The sequence below is a fragment of the Macaca mulatta genome, chromosome 3 (assembly GCF_049350105.2).
Source record: "Macaca mulatta isolate MMU2019108-1 chromosome 3, T2T-MMU8v2.0, whole genome shotgun sequence".
Taxonomy (NCBI): domain Eukaryota; kingdom Metazoa; phylum Chordata; class Mammalia; order Primates; family Cercopithecidae; genus Macaca; species Macaca mulatta.
Window position 1 is genome coordinate 46947090 of NC_133408.1, and position 21933 is coordinate 46969022.

Genomic DNA, 21933 nt, shown 5'->3' on the forward strand with positions numbered 1-21933 from the left:
AACTGTATATTTTAAGTGGATGAATTACATGGTGATTTACATATCAATAAAGCAGTTATTTTTAAGAGAGAGAAAGAGAAAAGGAAATGGTAGTCCACATACTTATTGAGAGAAAGAAAGGATCTAATGAATTGAATCTTAAAAGCTTCTTGGTGTTTTCCACAAAGGGGTCTTGTGGATTGTTGAGAGAGTCGACGTTCACTCCAAATGATGTGCTAGTGATCACATCCATGCTGTAGGCCCCAAAGACGCTGAGTGGAGAAAGATGTGGAAAATTAAAATCAGCACCTCTTTACCATCCTTCCACTATATGTGCAACAGGAAACCCACATGTCCAGTAAAGACAGACAAAGAGCCACAGACTTTCAGAACTATCTACTGGATCATGTCCCATCGCACTCCATCAGATGGTGGTTATTGGGTGCCAGTGACACAGCTGGCCCTACACTGGGGGTGATGGAGACTCTGAACTGAGTTATACTTACCTCTGAGATCAAGGAGCCCATCATAGGAAGACAGGGACCCACTATCAGAGAACTGGAGTAGCATGTGTTGAGTGTGGATGATACAAGATGTGTAAGCAGTGTACTTCAGCAGAACAAGAGGAGAAAAATTCACTTTTCCTAAGGGGCTCAAGACAGGTGACATTGCATGACTACAGACTCTATGCCCAGAGCTGATTCTTCTTCAGCACTTCACAAAACAGCAACACCCTGTTCTGAGCTCCCAGAAATATCGTCCTTATTCTCTACACTCCCTGCTCAAGATTTGGAAAGTCTCACTATCCCCAGTTCTTGTGAGCTGAGATTGCCCTGTTGGCAGAATCATTTTAGTAAAATATAATGACCAGCAATGTCCTGGTTTAAAGAAAATCACTAAAAATTGATTTGGAAATTCCTATAGCTGAGTGACCACATATCTCTGGTCTGCCCAGGACAGGCGCAGATTACACCTGTTGTTCCTGCATAATTGAAGCACATACCAATGTAGACAGCAAATGATAGGCTTACCCTGCCTATAGCATTTATAGGACCTTGTCTCTTTAAGACTGGAGAAAAAAGCAGTGTTGGGAATGTTTAATATATAGTATTCTACTGATATCCTCAGAAAAACCATGAAAGGGTCAAAATTATTCAAAGTTCTCCATTATAACTTTCCCATCGTACTCACTGCTAACCAATAGATACCAAGTGCCTTCCCCTTCCACCATCCCATACACGCCATGCTTAAAACTTTGGTGCAATCACACATTTCCCCCTCTACAGTATGCATTTAGTCTTCCAGAACATTCATGTTGACAATTTAATGGATAAGTAAATCCTGGTCCATGTGCATATGGGAGAAGACCTTTTTCCCCCAGCTACCCCACCTCCTCTTGGGAGTGGGCCTATCTTGGGAGACCCATTGAAGTTGCAATACCACAACCTTCCTTTTGTCTGGTGACTGGAATAACCCAACAGTGGGAATATCAACTCCATGGCAGGCAGCTTGAGGGGTTCATGACAGCTCAGAACCCCATGGCTGCGCTTCTACTTACTCCTTCAAGGTGACAGGCTTGCCTGTCTCTGCTTCCCGCCTCAGATTTCTCACCAGCACGTCTCCATACTGGGCAATGATAGGGACCATCTAAGCACAAAACACAACACCACCCGTAGTAAAATGTGCAGACTCTAGTCCCAGAAGAACATGGCTTTCCCTGGCATGGAGCAGTAAGTGACATTTTATAATGAATTTTGTGATGTCTTTTCTGTACATAAAGATAAAAGACCATTTTTAGGAAACTCAAATTCAGCAGACTACCCCTTGGAAAGAAACTGTGATCTTACTTTCTACCTGTCCCCACCTGATTCATTCTTAAGTTTCTAATTAAAACTAATGTTATTTTCATACCTCTTTGAGTTTTCCACTGGTGAAAGTTGGAGAGAGCAATGACCGTATTCTCTTCCATTCTTCATCCTCAGCTACAGTGATGGCACTTTTCATAAATCCCACTGGACCTAAAGGCTAGAGTTCAAAGCAGAAACATTTTGTCCTGTTTCAGTTGTGGAGATCTCCATGGTTGTAGAAAATGTTAAACAGGCATCACATATTTAACAAATATTTAGTGACTGTCTACTAGGTGACAGGCCCTATGCTAGATGCTCAATAGAGATTTATCCAAGATGCCCAGTGTCCTGGGATGTATTTGTGTGTGGGGGCAGTGTTCGGGAGACCCAGCCACCTGATGTGGTCTCCAGCCTGTATATCCCAGTCTCCTTTTACATACAAATTCTCCACATGGTAGGGAACCTGTTCTTCCAGTGGAATAGTCAGGATCAACACCTAGCACTTGTGCAGTGTAGAGAGAGAGTGGTGACAGAGAGGCAGGTGGCTTTGGTGTACTGTATGTTGCCTCAGACGAGCTCTGTCTTTATGTTCACCTAAACCATGGGCAACATGAAAAAGAGATGCCTCGATGTGGTGGTTTTAAAAAAATGGTAGGTAATAGTTTCGAAACTAGAAACATATTTTGAAGAAATAATGCAATTCTATGAACATTCTTTTCTCTTAGTTTTTTATTTCATGGATAGAAAAAAAGAGAAAGAGATAATTATTTTTGCCTAGTTGGAACTGGCCTATCAAGCCAGCATGTTTGAAACCTTCTTTCATCTTCCATAGCCATGTTTTGTTTTATAATGAGTACTTACAGCAGTCTTTTATGTTAAAAATTCAGCAAACTAGGGAGAGAAAGTTCCTCAATTTGATAGAGGGAATCTACAAAAAAACCCCACTTCATCTAAGTCATGCTTAATCATGAAAGACCAAATGTTTCCTACCTAATATTAGGAACAATTAAAAAATTCACCACATTTACTTGACTTTATACTGGGAAATCCTAGTGCAATAGACAAGGAAAAAGAATTAAAAGGCATACAGATTGGAAAGGAAATACAAGAATTGTATATTTTCAAGAGACATAACTGTCAGTGTCTAAAATCTCAAGGAATATACAAAAAGACTTCTAGAAATACTAAGTCAGTTCTGCAAGGTTCTAGGATACAACATCAACAAACAACAATCAAGCATGTTTCTGTGTACCAACAATCAATATCTGAAAACACAAGAAAAACATAGTATTTACAGTCACTCCAACAAAAATGAAATACTTTAGCTATAAATCTAACAAAACATGTACAGGATCTCTATGCTGAAAACTACAAATTGTTAAAAACAATCAGAAAATCTAAGGACTTGGAGACGCATGCTATGTTCATGAATTGAAAGACCATAGTATAGATAAAGACTTTCCCTAAATTGATGTATACACTTAATTCAATTCTTGTCAAAATAACAGCATGTTTATTTGTAGACACTGAGAAACTCATTCTTAATTTTTATGGAAAAGCAGAGGACCAGGAGGAGCTAAAATAAATCTGAAAAATAAGTCAATAAAAGTGGGAAGATTCACTCTACATGATGTTAAGAGTTACTGTACAGCTAGTAGAGTCACCAGTTTGTTATTGGTGGAAGAATAAACACAGTGATCAGTGGGACAGAATAGCAAATGACAAATGCAAAGAAAGATGCCCAATTGATTTTTAACAATATGCCCAACTTTCCAAAAATGGCTTTGGAACAACTGGATGGCCATAAGCCACAAAAAATGAACCTTGATCTAAATCTCATACCTTATGCAAAAAATAACACAAAATAATAGAGTTACATTTAGTAAAGCATTACATTTTATGACTTTTAGAAAAATTGGCAATATAGGAAGGAGGGCTAGGCAAAGAACTTTCAGACTTGACACCAAAAGCACAATCCATAAAAAAAATTAATACATTGGCATCCTCAAAATAGAAAGACATTTTCACTGATAAAGACCCTGTCAGAGAAAAAGACTTGTGACTGTACGATAGCAGCAGGGAGCTATATGGAGATGGAATGGGTCTGCATCTTGATCATGCTGATCATTGCATAAATCTACAAATGTGATAAATTTACGTAGAACTACCCATGCACTCAATACCAGCCTGGCCAATATGGTGAAACCTCGTCTCTACTAAAAATACAAAAATTAGCGGGGCGTGGTGGTACACACCTGTAGTCCCAGCTACTTGGGAGGCGGAGGCAGAAGAATTGCTTGAACCCTGGAGGTGGAGGTTGCAGTGAGCCAAGACCATGCCACTGCACTCCAGTCTGGGTGACAGAGCAAGACTCTGTCTCAAAAAGCAAACAAAGAAAAAAACAAAAAACAAAAACAAAAAACTACACACAGAAATGAGAGCACATAAAACTGGTGAAATCTGAATAGCCTGTGTGAACTGCATCAATGTCAATTTCCTGTACTATCGTAACATGAATATGCTGTATTTATAGTTATGCAAGATTGCAAGATGTCAGCACTGGGGGAGTGGGTAGGATGAAGTGTACCTGGAATCTTGCTGCACATTTTTTAGGCAAATGTCTATGAATATATAAGAATTTTAAAATAAAATTTAATCAATCAATGAGTATTTTAATTTCAAAAACTGGATGCTTACCCTCCGGTTTGTGAAGACAGAATAACATTCTTTCACTAGCACTGTTTTGATCATGTTGGGATCTGTGATAGCCAGCACAGGCTGTCGACAGTCATAAAAACTGTGTGGAGAATACAGAGTTGATTAAACATCAACAGCCTTATGCTACAGCTGGAGCCAAACCCAGGAAGCCAGACTTTGATCGTGAAAGTAAATCATCAAATGCTCACAAGGACTAAGTGTTTCAAGGGCAGATGCTCTGGGGCCCATGGATATCCAGAGCTGTATGTTCTTTCTACTCAGTCGTGTTGTGTGTATGGGCTGTGCCTGCTCCACAGCACCCTTCAGGCAGCACTGTGGTTTCTGAGGACTTGATGAGACAAGATGAAGTACAAAGAGGCAAAACCTTCTCCCTGTTGCATCTTGTGAACGAACACACCATTACACCTCTTCCACCACTCTTGCCAAACTGCTTGCCCCTCTGACAGGGAACAGCTGCTGCAGTTGGCCGAGGCCACCTTATACAGTCACAGTCCCTCAGCCCACCAGGGAACACAATGGTTTAAGAATATTCACCATTTGGGCTTATCATCGGGGGGGGGGGGGGCGGAGCAAGATGGCCAAATAGGAACAGCTCCAGTCTCCAACTCCCAGCGCGAGCGACACAGAAGACCAGTGATTTCTGCATTTTCAACTGAGGTACTGGGTTCATCTCACTGGGGAGTGCCGGACGATCAGTGCTGGTCAGCTGCTGCAGCCCGACCAGCGAGAGCTGAAGCAGGGCAAGGCATTGCCTCACCTGGGAAGTGCAAGGGGGAAGGGAATCCCTTTTCCTAGCCAGGGGAACTGAGACATACAACACCTGGAAAATCGGGTAACTCCCACCCCAATACTGCGCTTTAAGCAAACAGGCACACCAGGAGATTATATCCCACACCTGGCCGGGAGGGTCCCACACCCACGGAGCCTCCCTCATTGCTAGCACAGCAGTCTGTGATCTACCGGCAAGGCAGCAGCGCGGCTGGGGGAGGGGTGCCCGCCATTGCTGAGGCTTAAGTAGGTAAACAAAGCTGCTGGGAAGCTCGAACTGGGTGGAGCTCACAGCAGCTCAAGGAAACCTGCCTGTCTCTGTAGACTCCACCTCTGGGGACAGGGCAATAACAAACACAGCCGAAACCTCTGCAGACGCAAACGACTCTGTCTGACAGCTTTGAAGAGAGCAGTGGATCTCCCAACACGGAGGTTGAGATCTGAGAAGGGACAGACTCCCTGCTCAAGTGGGTCCCTGACCCCTGAGTAGCCTAACTGGGAGACATCCCCCACTAGGGGCAGTCTGACACCCCACACCTCACAGGGTGGAGTACACCCCTGAGAGGAAGCTTCCAAAGCAAGAATCAGACAGGTACACTCGCTGTTCAGAAATATTCTATCTTCTGCAGCCTCTGCTGCTGATACCCAGGCAAACAGGGTCTGGAGTGGACCTCAAGCAATCTCCAACAGACCTACAGCTGAGGGTCCTGACTGTTAGAAGGAAAACTATCAAACAGGAAGGACACCTACACCAAAACCCCATCAGTACATCACCATCATCAAGACCAGAGGCAGAAAAAACCACAAAGATGGGGAAAAAGCAGGGCAGAAAAGCTGGAAATTCAAAAAATAAGAGCGCATCTCCCCCGGCAAAGGAGCGCAGCTCATCGCCAGCAACGGATCAAAGCTGGACAGAGAATGACTTTGACGAGATGAGAGAAGAAGGCTTCAGTCCATCAAATTTCTCAGAGCTAAAGGAGGAATTACGTACCCAGCGCAAAGAAACTAAAAATCTTGAAAAAAAAGTGGAAGAATTGATGGCTAGAGTAATTAATGCAGAGAAGGTCATAAATGAAATGAAAGAGATGAAAACCATGACACGAGAAATACGTGACAAATGCACAAGCTTCAGTAACCGACTCGATCAACTGGAAGAAAGAGTATCTGCGATTGAGGATCAAATGAATGAAATGAAGCGAGAAGAGAAACCAAAAGAACAAAGAAGAAAAAGAAATGAACAAAGCCTGCAAGAAGTATGGGATTATGTAAAAAGACCAAATCTACGTCTGATTGGGGTGCCTGAAAGTGAGGGGGAAAATGGAACCAAGTTGGAAAACACTCTTCAGGATATCATCCAGGAGAACTTCCCCAACCTAGTAGGGCAGGCCAACATTCAAATCCAGGAAATACAGAGAACGCCACAAAGATACTCCTCGAGAAGAGCAACTCCAAGACACATAATTGCCAGATTCACCAAAGTTGAAATGAAGGAAAAAATCTTAAGGGCAGCCAGAGAGAAAGGTCGGGTTACCCACAAATGGAAGCCCATCAGACTAACAGCAGATCTCTCGGCAGAAACTCTCCAAGCCAGAAGAGAGTGGGGGCCAATATTCAACATTCTTAAAGAAAAGAATTTTAAACCCAGAATTTCATATCCAGCCAAACTAAGTTTCATAAGTGAAGGAGAAATAAAATCCTTTACAGATAAGCAAATGCTTAGAGATTTTGTCACCACTAGGCCTGCCTTACAAGAGACCCTGAAGGAAGCACTAAACATGGAAAGAAACAACCGGTACCAGCCATTGCAAAAACATGCCAAAATGTAAAGACCATCGAGGCTAGGAAGAAACTGCATCAACTAACGAGCAAAATAACCAGTTAATATCATAATGGCAGGATCAAGTTCACACATAACAATCTTAACCTTAAATGTAAATGGACTAAATGCTCCAATTAAAAGACACAGACTGGCAAACTGGATAAAGAGTCAAGACCCATCAGTCTGCTGTATTCAGGAGACCCATCTCACACGCAGAGACATACATAGGCTCAAAATAAAGGGATGGAGGAAGATTTACCAAGCAAATGGAGAACAAAAAAAAGCGGGGGTTGCAATACTAGTCTCTGACAAAACAGACTTTAAACCATCAAAGATCAAAAGAGACAAAGAAGGCCATTACATAATGGTAAAGGGATCAATTCAACAGGAAGAGCTAACTATCCTAAATATATATGCACCCAATACAGGAGCACCCAGATTCATAAAGCAAGTCCTTAGAGACTTACAAAGAGACTTAGACTCCCATACAATAATAATGGGAGACTTCAGCACTCCACTGTCAACATTAGACAGATCAACGAGACAGAAAGTTAACAAGGATATCCAGGAATTGAACTCATCTCTGCAGCAAGCAGACCTAATAGACATCTATAGAACTCTCCACCCCAAATCAACAGAATATACATTCTTCTCAGCACCACATCGTACTTACTCCAAAATCGACCACGTAATTGGAAGTAAAGCACTCCTCAGCAAATGTACAAGAACAGAAATTATAACAAACTGTCTCTCAGACCACAGTGCAATCAAACTAGAACTCAAGAGTAAGAAACTCAATCAAAACCGCTCAACTACATGGAAACTGAACAACCTGCTCCTGAATGACTACTGGGTACGTAATGAAATGAAGGCAGAAATAAAGATGTTCTTTGAAACCAATGAGAACAAAGATACAACATACCAGAATCTCTGGGACACATTTAAAGCAGTGTGTAGAGGGAAATTTATAGCACTAAATGCCCACAAGAGAAAGCAGGAAAGAGCTAAAATTGACACTCTACCATCGCAATTAAAAGAACTAGAGAAGCAAGAGCAAACACATTCGAAAGCTAGCAGAAGGCAAGAAATAACTAAGATCAGAGCAGAACTGAAGGAGATAGAGACACAAAAGACTCTCCAAAAAATCAATGAATCCAGGAGTTGGTTTTTTGAAAAGATCAACAAAATTGACAGACCACTAGCAAGACTAATAAAGAAGAAAAGAGAGAAGAATCAAATAGACGCAATAAAAAATGATAAAGGGGATATCACCACCGACCCCACAGAAATACAAACTACCATCAGAGAATACTATAAACACCTCTACGCAAATAAACTGGAAAATCTAGAAGAAATGGATAATTTCCTGGACACTTACACTCTTCCAAGACTAAACCAGGAAGAAGTTGAATCCCTGAATAGACCAATAGTAGGCTCTGAAATTGAGGCAATAATTAATAGCCTACCAACCAAAAAAAGTCCAGGACCAGATGGATTCACAGCTGAATTCTACCAGAGGTACAAGGAGGAGTTGGTACCATTCCTTCTGAAACTATTCCAATCAATAGAAAAAGAGGGAATCCTCCCTAACTCATTTTATGAGGCCAACATCATCCTGATACCAAAGCCTGGCAGAGACACAACCAAAAAAGAGAATTTTAGACCAATATCCCTGATGAACATCGATGCAAAAATCCTCAATAAAATACTGGCAAACCGGATTCAGCAACACATCAAAAAGCTTATCCACCATGATCAAGTGGGCTTCATCCCTGGGATGCAAGGCTGGTTCAACATTTGCAAATCAATAAACATAATCCAGCATATAAACAGAACCAAAGACAAGAACCACATGATTATCTCAATAGATGCAGAAAAGGCTTTTGACAAAATTCAACAGCCCTTCATGCTAAAAACGCTCAATAAATTCGGTATTGATGGAACGTACCTCAAAATAATAAGAGCTATTTATGACAAACCCACAGCCAATATCATACTGAGTGGGCAAAAACTGGAAAAATTCCCTTTGAAAACTGGCACAAGACAGGGATGCCCTCTCTCACCACTCCTATTCAACATAGTGCTGGAAGTTCTGGCTAGGGCAATTAGGCAAGAGAAAGAAATAAAGGGTATTCAGTTAGGAAAAGAAGAAGTCAAACTGTCCCTGTTTGCAGATGACATGATTGTATATTTAGAAAACCCCATTGTCTCAGCCCAAAATCTCCTTAAGCTGATAAGCAACTTCAGCAAAGTCTCAGGATACAAAATTAATGTGCAAAAATCACAAGCATTCTTATACATCAGTAACAGACAAACAGAGAGCCAAATCAGGAATGAACTTCCATTCACAATTGCTTCAAAGAGAATAAAATACCTAGGAATCCAACTTACAAGGGATGTAAAGGACCTCTTCAAGGAGAACTACAAACCACTGCTCAGTGAAATAAAAGAGGACACAAAAAATGGAAGAACATACCATGCTCATGGATAGGAAGAATCAATATCGTGAAAATGGCCATACTGCCCAAGGTTATTTATAGATTCAATGCCATCCCCATCAAGCTACCAATGAGTTTCTTCACAGAATTGGAAAAAACTGCTTTAAAGTTCATATGGAACCAAAAAAGAGCCCGCATCTCCAAGACAATCCTAAATCAAAAGAACAAAGCTGGAGGCATCACGCTACCTGACTTCAAACTATACTACAAGGCTACAGTAACCAAAACAGCATGGTACTGGTACCAAAACAGAGATATAGACCAATGGAACAGAACAGAGTCCTCAGAAATAATACCACACATCTACAGCCATCTGATCTTTGACAAACCTGAGAGAAACAGGAAATGGGGAAAGGATTCCCTATTTAATAAATGGTGCTGGGAAAATTGGCTAGCCATAAGTAGAAAGCTGAAACTGGATCCTTTCCTTACTCCTTATACGAAAATTAATTCAAGATGGATTAGAGACTTAAATGTTAGACCTAATACCATAAAAATCCTAGAGGAAAACCTAGGTAGTACCATTCAGGACATAGGCATGGGCAAAGACTTCATGTCTAAAACACCAAAAGCAACGGCAGCAAAAGCCAAAATTGACAAATGGGATCTCATTAAACTAAAGAGCTTCTGCACAGCAAAAGAAACTACCATCAGAGTGAACAGGCAACCTACAGAATGGGAGAAAATGTTTGCAATCTACTCATCTGACAAAGGGCTAATATCCAGAACCTACAAAGAACTCAAACAAATTTACAAGAAAAAAACAAACAACCCCATCAAAAAGTGGGCAAAGGATATGAACAGACATTTCTCAAAAGAAGACATTCATACAGCCAACAGACACATGAAAAAATGCTCATCATCACTGGCCATCAGAGAAATGCAAATCAAAACCACAATGAGATACCATCTCACACCAGTTAGAATGGCGATCATTCAAAAGTCAGGAAACTACAGGTGCTGGAGAGGATGCGGAGAAATAGGAACACTTTTACACTGTTGGTGGGATTGTAAACTAGTTCAACCATTATGGAAAACAGTATGGCGATTCCTCAAGGATCTAGAACTAGATGTACCATACGACCCAGCCATCCCATTACTGGGTATATACCCAAAGGATTATAAATTATGCTGCTATAAAGACACATGCACACGTATGTTTATTGCAGCACTATTCACAATAGCAAAGACTTGGAATCAACCCAAATGTCCATCAGTGACAGATTGGATTAAGAAAATGTGGCACATATACACCATGGAATACTATGCAGCCATCAAAAAGGATGAGTTTGTGTCCTTTGTAGGGACATGGATGCAGCTGGAAACCATCATTCTTAGCAAACTATCACAAGAACAGAAAACCAAACACCGCATGTTCTCACTCATAGGTGGGAACTGAACAATGAGATCACTTGGACTTAGGAAGGGGAACATCACACACAGGGGCCTATCATGGGGAGGGGGGAGGGGGGAGGGATTGCATTGGGAGTTATACCTGATGTAAATGACGAGTTGATGGGTGCAGCACACCAACATGGCACAAGTATACATATGTAACAAACCTGCACGTTATGCACATGTACCCTACAACTTAAAGTATAATAATAATAAATAAATTTAAAAAAAAAGAATATTCACCATTTCTTCAAATTCATCAGAAAGGTATAGACAAAGATATATTTGTATATCCTTCTATTAAAAAGTCTTGGCTTAAAGTTAATAATAAAACAGAACGAAAAATTCTACACTTACACAGAAAGTTAAAAAAAAGAAACAACAGAGCATAAATCATTTCCCAGTCTGTTTCTCTATATCTCTCAACCCTTCTTTCAAAAGCATGTTAAATCCTAAGTTTAAATGAAAGAGTTTTGGCTTTTAACTGAAAGTGAATCGATGTGGGAAGAAGACAGTGCCCTGCATTTATGAGCACATATTAGAAGCATCTGAGACAATGCATGAGATAAAAGGCACCAAGGGAAGAAAAAAAGAAGGGGGGAATAGGGAGATACTGGACAGAACATGATGCTGGGAGTCCCTGGGCCACCAAAGCCTGGAGAAAAGTGGTAACCACAATGCTCCCAGCCTTGTTTAGACCGAAGACCTCAACACCTGATGGCATACGGGATCCTTGGTAGGACAAGCCTCAAAGAGTTTTACAATAGCGAGTGTGAACGTTGTGAGAACCAAAATTGTGGCACATGTGTGTGTCAGTGTGTCTGTGTGCCTATGTGTGTGATTAAAAACCCTGACAAATCACAGAAGGCTATGATGCTTGAGTGCCTGATAACAAAACTATCACAAAAGACTTTGCAAAACCACAAGCTTGCAAAAAGCCCATCCCAACTTTACACAAAAATATTTCTGCAAGGACACCTGCCAAGCAACTGCCTGTCCAAACTTGGTGTGGCATCACCCTTGTTACTGATCTTTGTAGTGAAGGAGAACTATTTCAAAACCCATGTGAAGTCCTCCTCATATTTTCCTTGGAACATCTTTGTCTTCCTTTCCCTCCCTGAATTTGCACATAGCTTATAATGGCACACAGATTCCCATTCTAATACTCTACTCCCAAATACGTATCCTCTTCTTTCAGAGAGCCTCTCTGTTTGTAGTTAGGTTGGCAAGAGTTTCATCCCAAGAGGCTCTGGGCTGAGACTGTCCTCTGTGCAGTGGGGTAAACTCATCATAGAAACAAGTCTATCCAATGGAAGTTTCTAGAATACTCACCCCCAGACTTTTCTGTACTTTTTATAACATTCCATGTCAAACGTCCAAAAGCCCTGGGAGGAGAAACAAAATAATATTTGATTATTGTTTTAAATGTACTTAACCCTGCCTCTAATTGGGGCTGAAAACAGTCAAATCCAATGAAATTAGACTTGCCGGCAGTTAGGGGAAGCTTATTTAGAGACATCATAAGGGAAAGGAGAGAAAACAGAGGAGGTATTTGACATGGGAAATTTAAAATCACTCTTGAATTTTCTTTAAGTGTTGTGGATACTGAATGACTGATCCTTGTGTATAAATACTAAGTAACTCCTTGTCTTTCTGATGTCTCTTTGCTTTCCCTGAATGATCACCTCCAGGGGCATGTGGAGAAACTGAGGTTAAGGGAAAGGGAGAGCGTCAGAAGGGAACATACACTCTTTTATCTCTTTGTTCTTCATCCTTTTCATTTATTTCATGAGCTCACTTTAGGATTCTGGCAGAATTAGAAAGTTACAGACATGAGGGACCTCTTTTAGACTAGCAGATTTAGATAAGTGTGAGGCATGTTTTTTTATTTTTTATTTTTTTTATTTTTATTATTATTATTTTTTTGAGACGGAGTCTCGCTCTGTCGCCCGGGCTGGAGTGCAGTGGCCGGATCTCAGCTCACTGCAAGCTCCGCCTCCCGGGTTTACGCCATTCTCCTGCCTCAGCCTCCCGAATAGCTGGGACTACAGGCGCCCACCACCTCGCCCGGCTAGTTTTTTGTATTTTTTTTAGTAGAGACGGGGTTTCACCGTGTTAGCCAGGATGGTCTCGATCTCCTGACCTCGTGATCCGCCCACCTCGGCCTCCCAGAGTGCTGGGATTACAGGCTTGAGCCACCGCGCCCGGCCGAGGCATGTTTGTTGAGTGAGAAAATGAGTGAGTGACAAAATGACAAAGAGGACTTGCTTTCCAGTGTTCCAGCTTAACATGGACGTTCTGAAAAAATGTCCCCTCTACACATCGGACACAGCAAATTATGACACTTGCTTGGAGTTTGCACTGGAAAACTTTCCTGTTTCTACATTTCAGGGGTGAAGTTTTAACTATGGAAAAGAAAGTCCCTCGAATGTGTATCTTGGGGGTTCATCTACTAAAGAGTTGACATGGGAAAGATGGTGGGTTTCAGGTCTCTGAACCCAAGTCTGTATGTATACATCCAGATGGCCTGAGGCAACCAAAAACTACAAATGAAGTGAAACAGCCAGCTCCTGTCTTAACTGATTGACCAACCTTACAACATTCCATTATGACTTGTTCCTGCCCTGCCCCAGTTGATCAATCGATCAACCTCGTGACAATCTTCTGGACAATAAGTCTTATGATCTCCCCACCATGAACCTTGTGACCCCCTCCTCTGCTGACAATAGATAACCTCTTTTAACTGTAACTTTCCACTGCTTACCCCAGTCCTATAAAACTGCCCTACCCCTGTCTCTTTTTGCTGACTCCTTTTTCAGATTCAGTTGGCCTGCACCCAGGTGATTAAAAACCTTTATTGCTCACACAAAGACTTTTTGGTGGTCTCTTCACACGGATGTGCATGACATTTGGTGCCAAAGACCCAGGACGGGGGACTCCTTCGGGAGACCAGTTCCCTGTCCTCACCCTCACTCCATGAGGAGATCCACCTATGACCTTGGGTCCTCAGAACAGCCAGTCCAAGGACATCTCACCAATTTTAAATCGGGTAAGCAGCCTCTTTTTATTCTCTTCTCCAACCTCTCTTGCTATCCCTCCCCCCTTCAATCTCTCCCTTCCTTAATTTCAGTTTCTTTCCCTTTCTGGTACAGACAGAGGAGATGCGTTTTATCCATGAACTCAAAACTCTGGTGCTGGTCATGAACTCAGGAACAGTCTTCCCTTGGTGTCTAAATCACTGTAGAGATGTCTGCCTGGTGATTCACCCACATTTCAGACGTATCTGATCACTGTCCGTATGCCTGCCTTGATCGTTCACCTTGGTGGCAAGTACCACCTCCTCTGGATGGCAAGTACCACCTTCCCTGGGTGGCAAGTACCATCCCCTCATCTCCGTGTCTCTACCTTCTCTTTTCTCTGGGGTTGCCTCCTTCACTATGGGCAAACTTCCACCCTCCATTCCCCCTTCTTCCTTAGCCTGTGTTCTTCAAAACCTAAAACCCCTTTGACTAACACCTGACCTAAAACTTAAATGCCTTATTTTCTTCTGCAATGCTGCTTGGCCCCAATACAAACTTGACAATGGTTCCAAATAACCAGAAAATGACACTTGATTTCTCCATCTTACAAGACCTGGATGATTTTTGTTGAAAAATGGGCAAATGGTCTGAGGTGCCTGACATCCAGGCATTCTCTTACACATTGGTCTCTCCATAGTCTCTGCTCCCAATGTGACTCATTCTAAATCTTTCTTCTTTCTCTCCTGTCTCTTCCTTCAGTCTCCACCCCAAGCTCTGAGTCCTTTGAATCCTCCTTTTCTATGAACCCATCTGACCTCTCCCCTCCCCACCAGGCTGCTCCTCAACAGGCCAAGTCCCAATTCTTCCTCAGCCTCTGCTCCTCCACTGTATAATCCTTCTATCACCTCCCCTCCTCACACCCGATCCAGCTAACAGTTTCAGTCCGAGACTAGCCCTTCCCCCCCGCCCAACAATTTCCTCTTAAAGAGGTGGCTGGAGCTGAAGGCATAGTCAGGTGCCTTTTTCTCTATTGGACCTCTCCCATCAGTCACCTTTTAGGCTCTTTCTCATCAGACCCCACTAAATATATACAGGAATTCCAATATTTAACTCAGTCCTACAATTTAACCTGGAGGGACTTAAATGTCCTCCTGACTTCTACCCTCTCCTAAGATGAGCGGGAAACAGTTTATACCATAGCCCAATCTCACACTGACACCCACTGGTGTCATGAGCCAGACCTTCAAGAAGGCACAAGGGCAGTTCCCCAAGAGGATCCCCATTGCCAATACAAGATGGACTCCCCAGGTATAACTAGGCGTTTCAACTTCTGTCACAACTTTCTGTAGCCTTTCTAATGATTTTTCTACTAGCATTACAGATATATCACAAACTTTATCAGTCCTTCAGGCCCAGGTTGACTCCTTAGCTGTAGTCATCCTCCAAAGTCGCTGAGGCCTTGACCTACTCACTGCTGAAAAAGGAGAACTCTGTATATTTTTAAATGAAGAATGTTATTTTTATCTAAACCAATCTGGCCTGGTATATAACAATATAAAAAAAGCTTAAAGATAAAGCCCAAAATCTCACCACCCAGGCAAATAATTACTCTGGACCCATGTAGACACTTTCTAACTGGGCATCTTGGCTCCTCCCTATTCTTAGTCCCCTGGTACCTGTTTTTCTCCTTCTCTATTTAGGCCTTGTGTCTTGCATTTGGTTTCTCAATTCATACAAAAACGTATTGAGACCATCACCAATTATTCTATATGACAAATTTTACTTTTAACAAGTTCACGGTACCATCATCTGCCCCAAGATCTCTCCACAGCCTAAATTCCTATTCCTTGCAACTCATTATAAAATTTTCTTTAAGGTGTCCACACATCCCCTAATCCCGCTTGAAGCAACCCTGAGAAACATCGCCCATTATCTCTCTGTACCACCCCCCAAGAATTTTTGCTGCCCCAACACTTCACCTCTATTATGTTTTATTTTTCTTAAAATAAGAAGACAGGAATGTCAGGCCTCTGGGCCCAAGCCTGCACGTGTACATCCAGATGGCTTGAGACAACTGAAAACTACAAAAGAAATGAAACAGCCAGCTCCTGTCTTAACTTTCCACTGCTACGCCAGTCCTATAAAACTGCCCCACCCCTATCTCCCATCGCTGACTCCTTTTTCAGACTCAGTTGGTCTGCACCCAAGTGATTAAAAACCTTTATTGCTCACACAAAGCTGTTTGCTGGCCTCCTCACAAGGATGCGTGTGAAAGTAGGGAAATTATTGCTTTTGCAGAGGGAAAAAAGATGAAATTACTGGGCAAAAATTAGACAACAGAGCCCTCACTTGGGAGAACTAGAATCTGAGAAACAAGCCTCAGGTATGCAGGAAAGATTGTCTAAGCCAGAGAGCTGACTGCTGTTGCTGGCCCTGTGGAGATGAGCTCATAATTTTCCATCCAGGGACGAGGCCCTGAACAGAGCATCAGATAAGGTTAGGCACAAAGGCTCAGCCAAAGTTCACAGTCCATGTGGCACATAGGACATTCTATTTAGTGAAATTAAATATTTAATAATTTTGTCAAATCATCCCCTTTATAGTGATTTTGCATGTGATTCTGACTTTGTGTAAAAAATAAACCCACAAATTCATATTGTGCTTAAATATCTGAGGTTAATAGACAACCACTATCTCATCTCAGTTACATCCACTCCCTGCTCAGACTCACCCACAAGACGCAACCTTCAAAGGAAAAGAAGTAAAGCAGGACACCTTTGTTCTGTATCTCAAAGTGGCAAAAGATGTCATGGGGAGTAAGAGCTGTGGTAGAGCCATGGGAATATCCTCAGGAAATTTAGCATTTTTTGGAGAGGCTTCAACAAGGTACAAATGACCCAATGGTAAATACTTGGTTTCCCTAATAATAATAAACTGAGTTTCAAAACTGTGCAGGAGGAAGGGAAAAAAGGCTATTCATGAGATTTTGCTACAGAGAGGAAATTTTACTCTCACGTCCACAGATAACAAGCCACAATCAGGGGCTTCTGTTCCTACTTTTAATACTAAGTATGACTGTACCTTCCTGGGAACCTACATCGAGCAAAAAGGAAATGCTCTTTATGGTGCTCACAATGTCTGCACATCAAGTTGCTGATCTACCTGAGATTTGGGCTGTTCAACTGCAGCAAACTTGAGGTTCCTGAGAGTTAGCAAGAGAGCCCCAGGGTAAACTTTGCCATGCTCTGGGTGATGCCTACACACTGTTTCTGAACGTATAAAACCTCAGACCTTCCTCCTGAGGAGAAGCATTTTTACTGATGGAACTAAGTTGCTCTTTGCAATCATAAGAAGCAAAAGACGAAGCTCAAAAACACTCACCTTACGGAAAGACAAAACATTTCCGAAAAAAGGCAGAGGTGTGGGCCCTGGAATTCCAAGCTTCTTAAAAAGTCCATGTGAATGGGTTCCATATCTACAAAGTGAAACAGAAATCAGGCCACAGGGATTGTGACTTTATAGATATAGGGACTGGTGAGTCACTGACTGAGGAACTGGAATGCTCAAGAGAGGGAGGTAACATTAAGGCAATAAAAGATAACAGTAACTCTGACGACAATGATTATGTTGTTCATAAGGTCCTTTGGCACCTCCACCATGAGACACCAAAAAGTTACAATGATTAGCTCAAAGCAGCAGAAGTCTTCATGGTCCCATTCCTGGAATGAATACTTGATAAATGTTCTCAAATGTGAATGATCCTGAGAGGTTCAGGCAGGAATTCCGCCAGGGCACTTCATTCCCTTATGCCTTTTTAGTAAGTGAACTCTTCCCTGATTTTGGGATTCTCATTCTAGGTAGAAAGGGTGAATTTTTTTTTCCTGCAGTGATGATGAGATTTTGCATCACTACATCCACTCGGTCACAGGGGGTCACTGAGAGCCTATGGTGACCCTGTCTTTAGCATTTGCTCAGAGTCATTTATGCTTTCCCTTCCCTCTAAGCTCTGACCCTGTTTTAGGAACTGGGCCTTCTTAAGCCGTCATTCACAGAGAGGTGTTGGAGGAGTCACGGAGTCCTTATTTCTACAGATTGATAACTGTGCTCCAGGCTTCCATTGGCCTCGTAGAAATGCGAGCACCTTTCAGCTACACTTAAGTCTCTGTGGTCAGATGATCTGGTTGATTTGAGCTACTGGGGAGGATGATTGACTCATATTTCCCTGAATGACAGTGTGCAGAAGAATCACAACTAAGAACCAGGACATTCCTCCTCTTGTGGAATCTTGCCTTCTAGCTGGTGATATTCACCTGATAAGCACAGTGTCAGTGATATGGTCTTAATCTGTGCCCCTACCCAAATCTCATGTTGAAATGTAATCCCCAGTGCTGGATGTGGGGCCTGATAGGAGGTGATTGGATCCTAGGAGCAGTTTCTCATGGTTTCACACCATCCTCCTTGGGTGCTGTCCTTGTGACAATGAGTTTTTATCAGATCTGGTGGTTTATAAGTGTGCAGCACCTCCTCCCCACCCTCTCTTGCTTCTGCTCCAGTCATGTAAGATCTGTCTGTTTCTCTTTCACCTTCTGCCATGATTGTAAATTTCCTGAGGCCTCCCTAGAGGCAGAAGTCACTATGCTTCTTGTACAGCCTGCAGAACCATGAGCCAAATACATCTCTTTTCTTTATAAATTATCCACCCTGTGATATTTCTTACAGCAATGGAAGAAAAGACCAAAACATCAGACATGCTCATTTTTTTCAAGGTGATCAATTACAAAGCAGTTTATTGCCTCTGCACATGAACTATCTCTGTTGGAAAACGCATTAAGGCTGCTGTTTCCTAAGGCAGGCCTGCTTGCAACTCATCTTTGATGGGTCACGTGTGGACTCCCCAAACTAGGGGTTCTGGATGTGTGAAGACCTTCCCAGTCTGATATTACTGAGAGGTGGAAGACTGGAGGAAGAAGAAAGGCTGATGGAAGAGGTCACCAGCCATCAATTCAACCATGAATCTGCTAGTCCCACAAGCTTGGCCCCAGAGAGGCAAATTGGGAAAATGTGGCTGAAAAATATGGTGTATATAAAAGGATCCATATGTCTCATATGTGCTTTCAGCTGAAAGACACCTTCTAATGTCCACGTACCTTCCTGTTGATAGGAAAGATGCAGTATTCCACATAAGTAACCACAAAATGTTCCAGACAGTTGAATTAGGACCTTGTTTTCTCTTTTTTAAAAGGGTTGTCCTTAAGGCAGTATAGGTTCCAAACGTTCTGTACAAATCCAGTGACTCTGATAATATGTGGCAAAATACAACTGAGAAATGGCCTGGAGGCTCGTGTTTGGAGAACCCAGCAGAGACAGCATAGCCAGGCCCAATAGTGCATTTGGATCCTTGCCTCAGAACAGTTAGTGGAAGTGTGTGCACCATCTACCAAAACCAGGGTGACCTTGGGTTCTCCCACTCCAGTTCCTTCCTTTGTTGTCACAGCCAAGTCAAATCAATGACACTAATTTCTGCTTCTAAACTTTCTACAAGTTACATGATCTCTCAGGCCAGGACAAACTATTGAGTTAATGTGTCAGCAGCATTGGCCCCCAGGAAAGATCTAGGCAAGTGTCTGGTACCATGTCAAGGCAGAAGCTGGGCTGGGCAAACTGTTGCGTTTCTTTCTAGCTTCTCTCTGTTTGGTAGAGTAATGCTGCTTTAGTTTTCAATGAAGAGGCTAACAGAAAAGCCAGTCATCTATTGCACATAATTGTATAGGCCTAAGAAGGACATGGTCTACACTATAGCTTCTGAATACTGGGCTGTACCGGCATCGTGTAAGTCTCAGGTACTATCTGCCTGACTGCCAGATCTGAAGTGACAGCCCCACAACATGGCCAACCACACACAGATGACACTGATGGTGCCCCTGTGTCCAAGCTTGAAGCAGATGAGATGCCAAAATGTTTGCCCTTCAAGTGACCTCCACTAGGGGGACAGGAACCATGAATATCTATTTGGAGTTCTACCTGAGGGGTGAGGAATATTTTCTCACTTCATCTTGATCCTACCTGGATGCTTTTGCTATCATCACAGACTCACAGTCTTGTTTACTTCCTTGCCCTGAGAGTTAAGGATAACCTGCTAAGCAGATTTATTTGAAATGGGGGTATTGAAATAAACTCTTGAGAAGGTATTTTTAAAAAGACACATGCAATCTTGTCATAGAGATATACATTTGTGCATTAGACTCATATTCCTGACATTATTCTGGAAAGGTGAGGTTATTTTATACATATTTATTGTCACAAATACTGAACTAATAGCCCTCTTTTATCACCCAGAAGGCACATGTTGGAAATAGTCTATCTCCAAAAAAAATCTGGCTTTAAAAAGGATGAATTTAAGCCATGTCAATTCATGTTAAAATGCCAGTAGATGGAAACTATGTTACCCCAACTCACCAAATTGCTAAACTTTCTGTGAAAGAATTAAAACGAGGTGTGTATTTTCTATTTTCATATCACCATGTTTCCTTACTCTTTTTTTTTTTTTTTTTTTTGAGACGGAGTCTCGCTCTGCCACCCAGGCTGGAGTACAGTGGCTGGATCTCAGCTCACTGCAAGCTCCGCCTCCCAGGTTCACGCCATTCTCCTGCCTCAGCCTCCCGAGTAGCTGGGACTACAGGCGCCCGCCACCTCGCCCGGCTAATTTTTTTGTATTTTTTAGTAGAGACGGGGTTTCACTGTGCTAGCCAGGATGGTCTCGATCTCCTGACCTCGTGATCCGCCCGTCTCGGCCTCCCAAAGTGCTGGGATTACAGGCGTGAGCCACCACGCCCAGCCCCTTACTCTTAATAACTGTGAAATTGAGTTAGTAAAATGTGACAGGCAGGAAGCCTCCACTACACAGTAGGGAGTGACACTTCTCTCCACCTGCCCTAGCATGTCAGGATCCCACCGGTGAGAAGATTCATCCTCTTCTCCTGCAAGTTAAAGGGAAAAATGTAAAATCCAAATTCTGGTTTAGTAAGCTGGGTCCAAACCATTGTCAATTAGATTATCCTGTATCAATGCTGTCCCTGAACCCTTCTTGACACTAGAGATGGATGGGGGAGAGGCTTATTTATTCCTTTATAGATCTGCAAAAGATCCATCGTAACCTGTATATGTTTGTAGCGTCCAAAACTTAAGCTACTTCTCCTTGAAAATCTTTTTTTTTCTTTTTTGAGATGGAATCTCACTCTGTTACCCTGGCTGGAGTGCAGTGGCATGATCTCAGTTCACTGCAACCTCTGCCTCCCGGGTTTAAGCGATTCTCCTGCCTCACCCTCCCAAGTAGCTGGGACTACAGGTATGCACCACCAAGCCCAGGTAATTTTTGTAATTTTAGTAGAGATGGGGTTTCACCATGTTAGCCAGGCTGGTCTTGAACTCCTGACCTCAGGCAGTCCACCTGCCTCGGCCTCCCAAAGGGCTGGGAGGACAAGTGTGAGCCACCACGCCCGGCCTGAACATCCTTTTTGATCTTCAAAACAGAGAAGGGAAAAAGAGGCCTGATTAGCACCCCAAGTCCAAGGAAACAGAGAAGAGGAGCCTGGACAGTTACTCACAGATAGAGGAGTATCAGGCTGACAGCCAAGAGAAGCCAGGTTTCCACGGCCAAGTCTGGGATGAGATCCATCACTACTTTCCTTCCTTATCTCTCTCCTCCGAGTCTTCCTTTCAGCTGTGTGCTGCTGTTTGCTGGGCTGTGTGCATGGAGCTTTCCTGCACTGCACAGCAGTGATTCATTGAGGCTGCTGGATTGTTTATATGCTGGAGAAGGAGGCAGGGCTGGAGTGGCAGCCAGTAGCAGGGCCACCTGTGCTCTGCCTGCAGTTGGAAGAGGCTTCTCC

The 21933-nt window shown here is 42.6% G+C and overlaps 2 protein-coding genes across 8 annotated transcripts in view; one reads left to right on the plus strand and one right to left on the minus strand.

Moving 5' to 3' along the window:
- Positions 1 to 16281, plus strand: part of ZSCAN25 (zinc finger and SCAN domain containing 25) — a 119914-nt gene extending 103633 nt beyond the window's left edge. For 3 of the 4 annotated variants that reach the window (XR_013414662.1, XR_013414668.1, XR_013414670.1), the window contains 2 exons: positions 13844 to 14073; positions 14177 to 16281. The gene's annotated coding sequence lies outside the window, so the exon portion shown is untranslated. Of the gene's footprint in view, positions 1 to 13843; positions 14074 to 14154 lie in introns of all 4 variants that reach the window. The other variant, XR_013414669.1, reaches the window with a different exon arrangement.
- The window catches only part of CYP3A7 (cytochrome P450 family 3 subfamily A member 7), a 51314-nt gene extending 29381 nt beyond the window's left edge, over positions 1 to 21933 (minus strand). The window contains exons 1-7 of one of the 4 annotated variants that reach the window (XM_077994340.1): positions 21649 to 21933; positions 17426 to 17519; positions 12357 to 12409; positions 4524 to 4623; positions 1891 to 2004; positions 1538 to 1626; positions 103 to 251 (exon numbers count right to left, since the gene is read on the minus strand). In XM_077994340.1, the coding sequence (XP_077850466.1) occupies positions 103 to 251; positions 1538 to 1626; positions 1891 to 2004; positions 4524 to 4623; positions 12357 to 12409; positions 17426 to 17519; positions 21649 to 21719 (670 nt within the window). In that variant the 5' untranslated portion in view covers positions 21720 to 21933. 4 annotated transcript variants of the gene reach the window in all.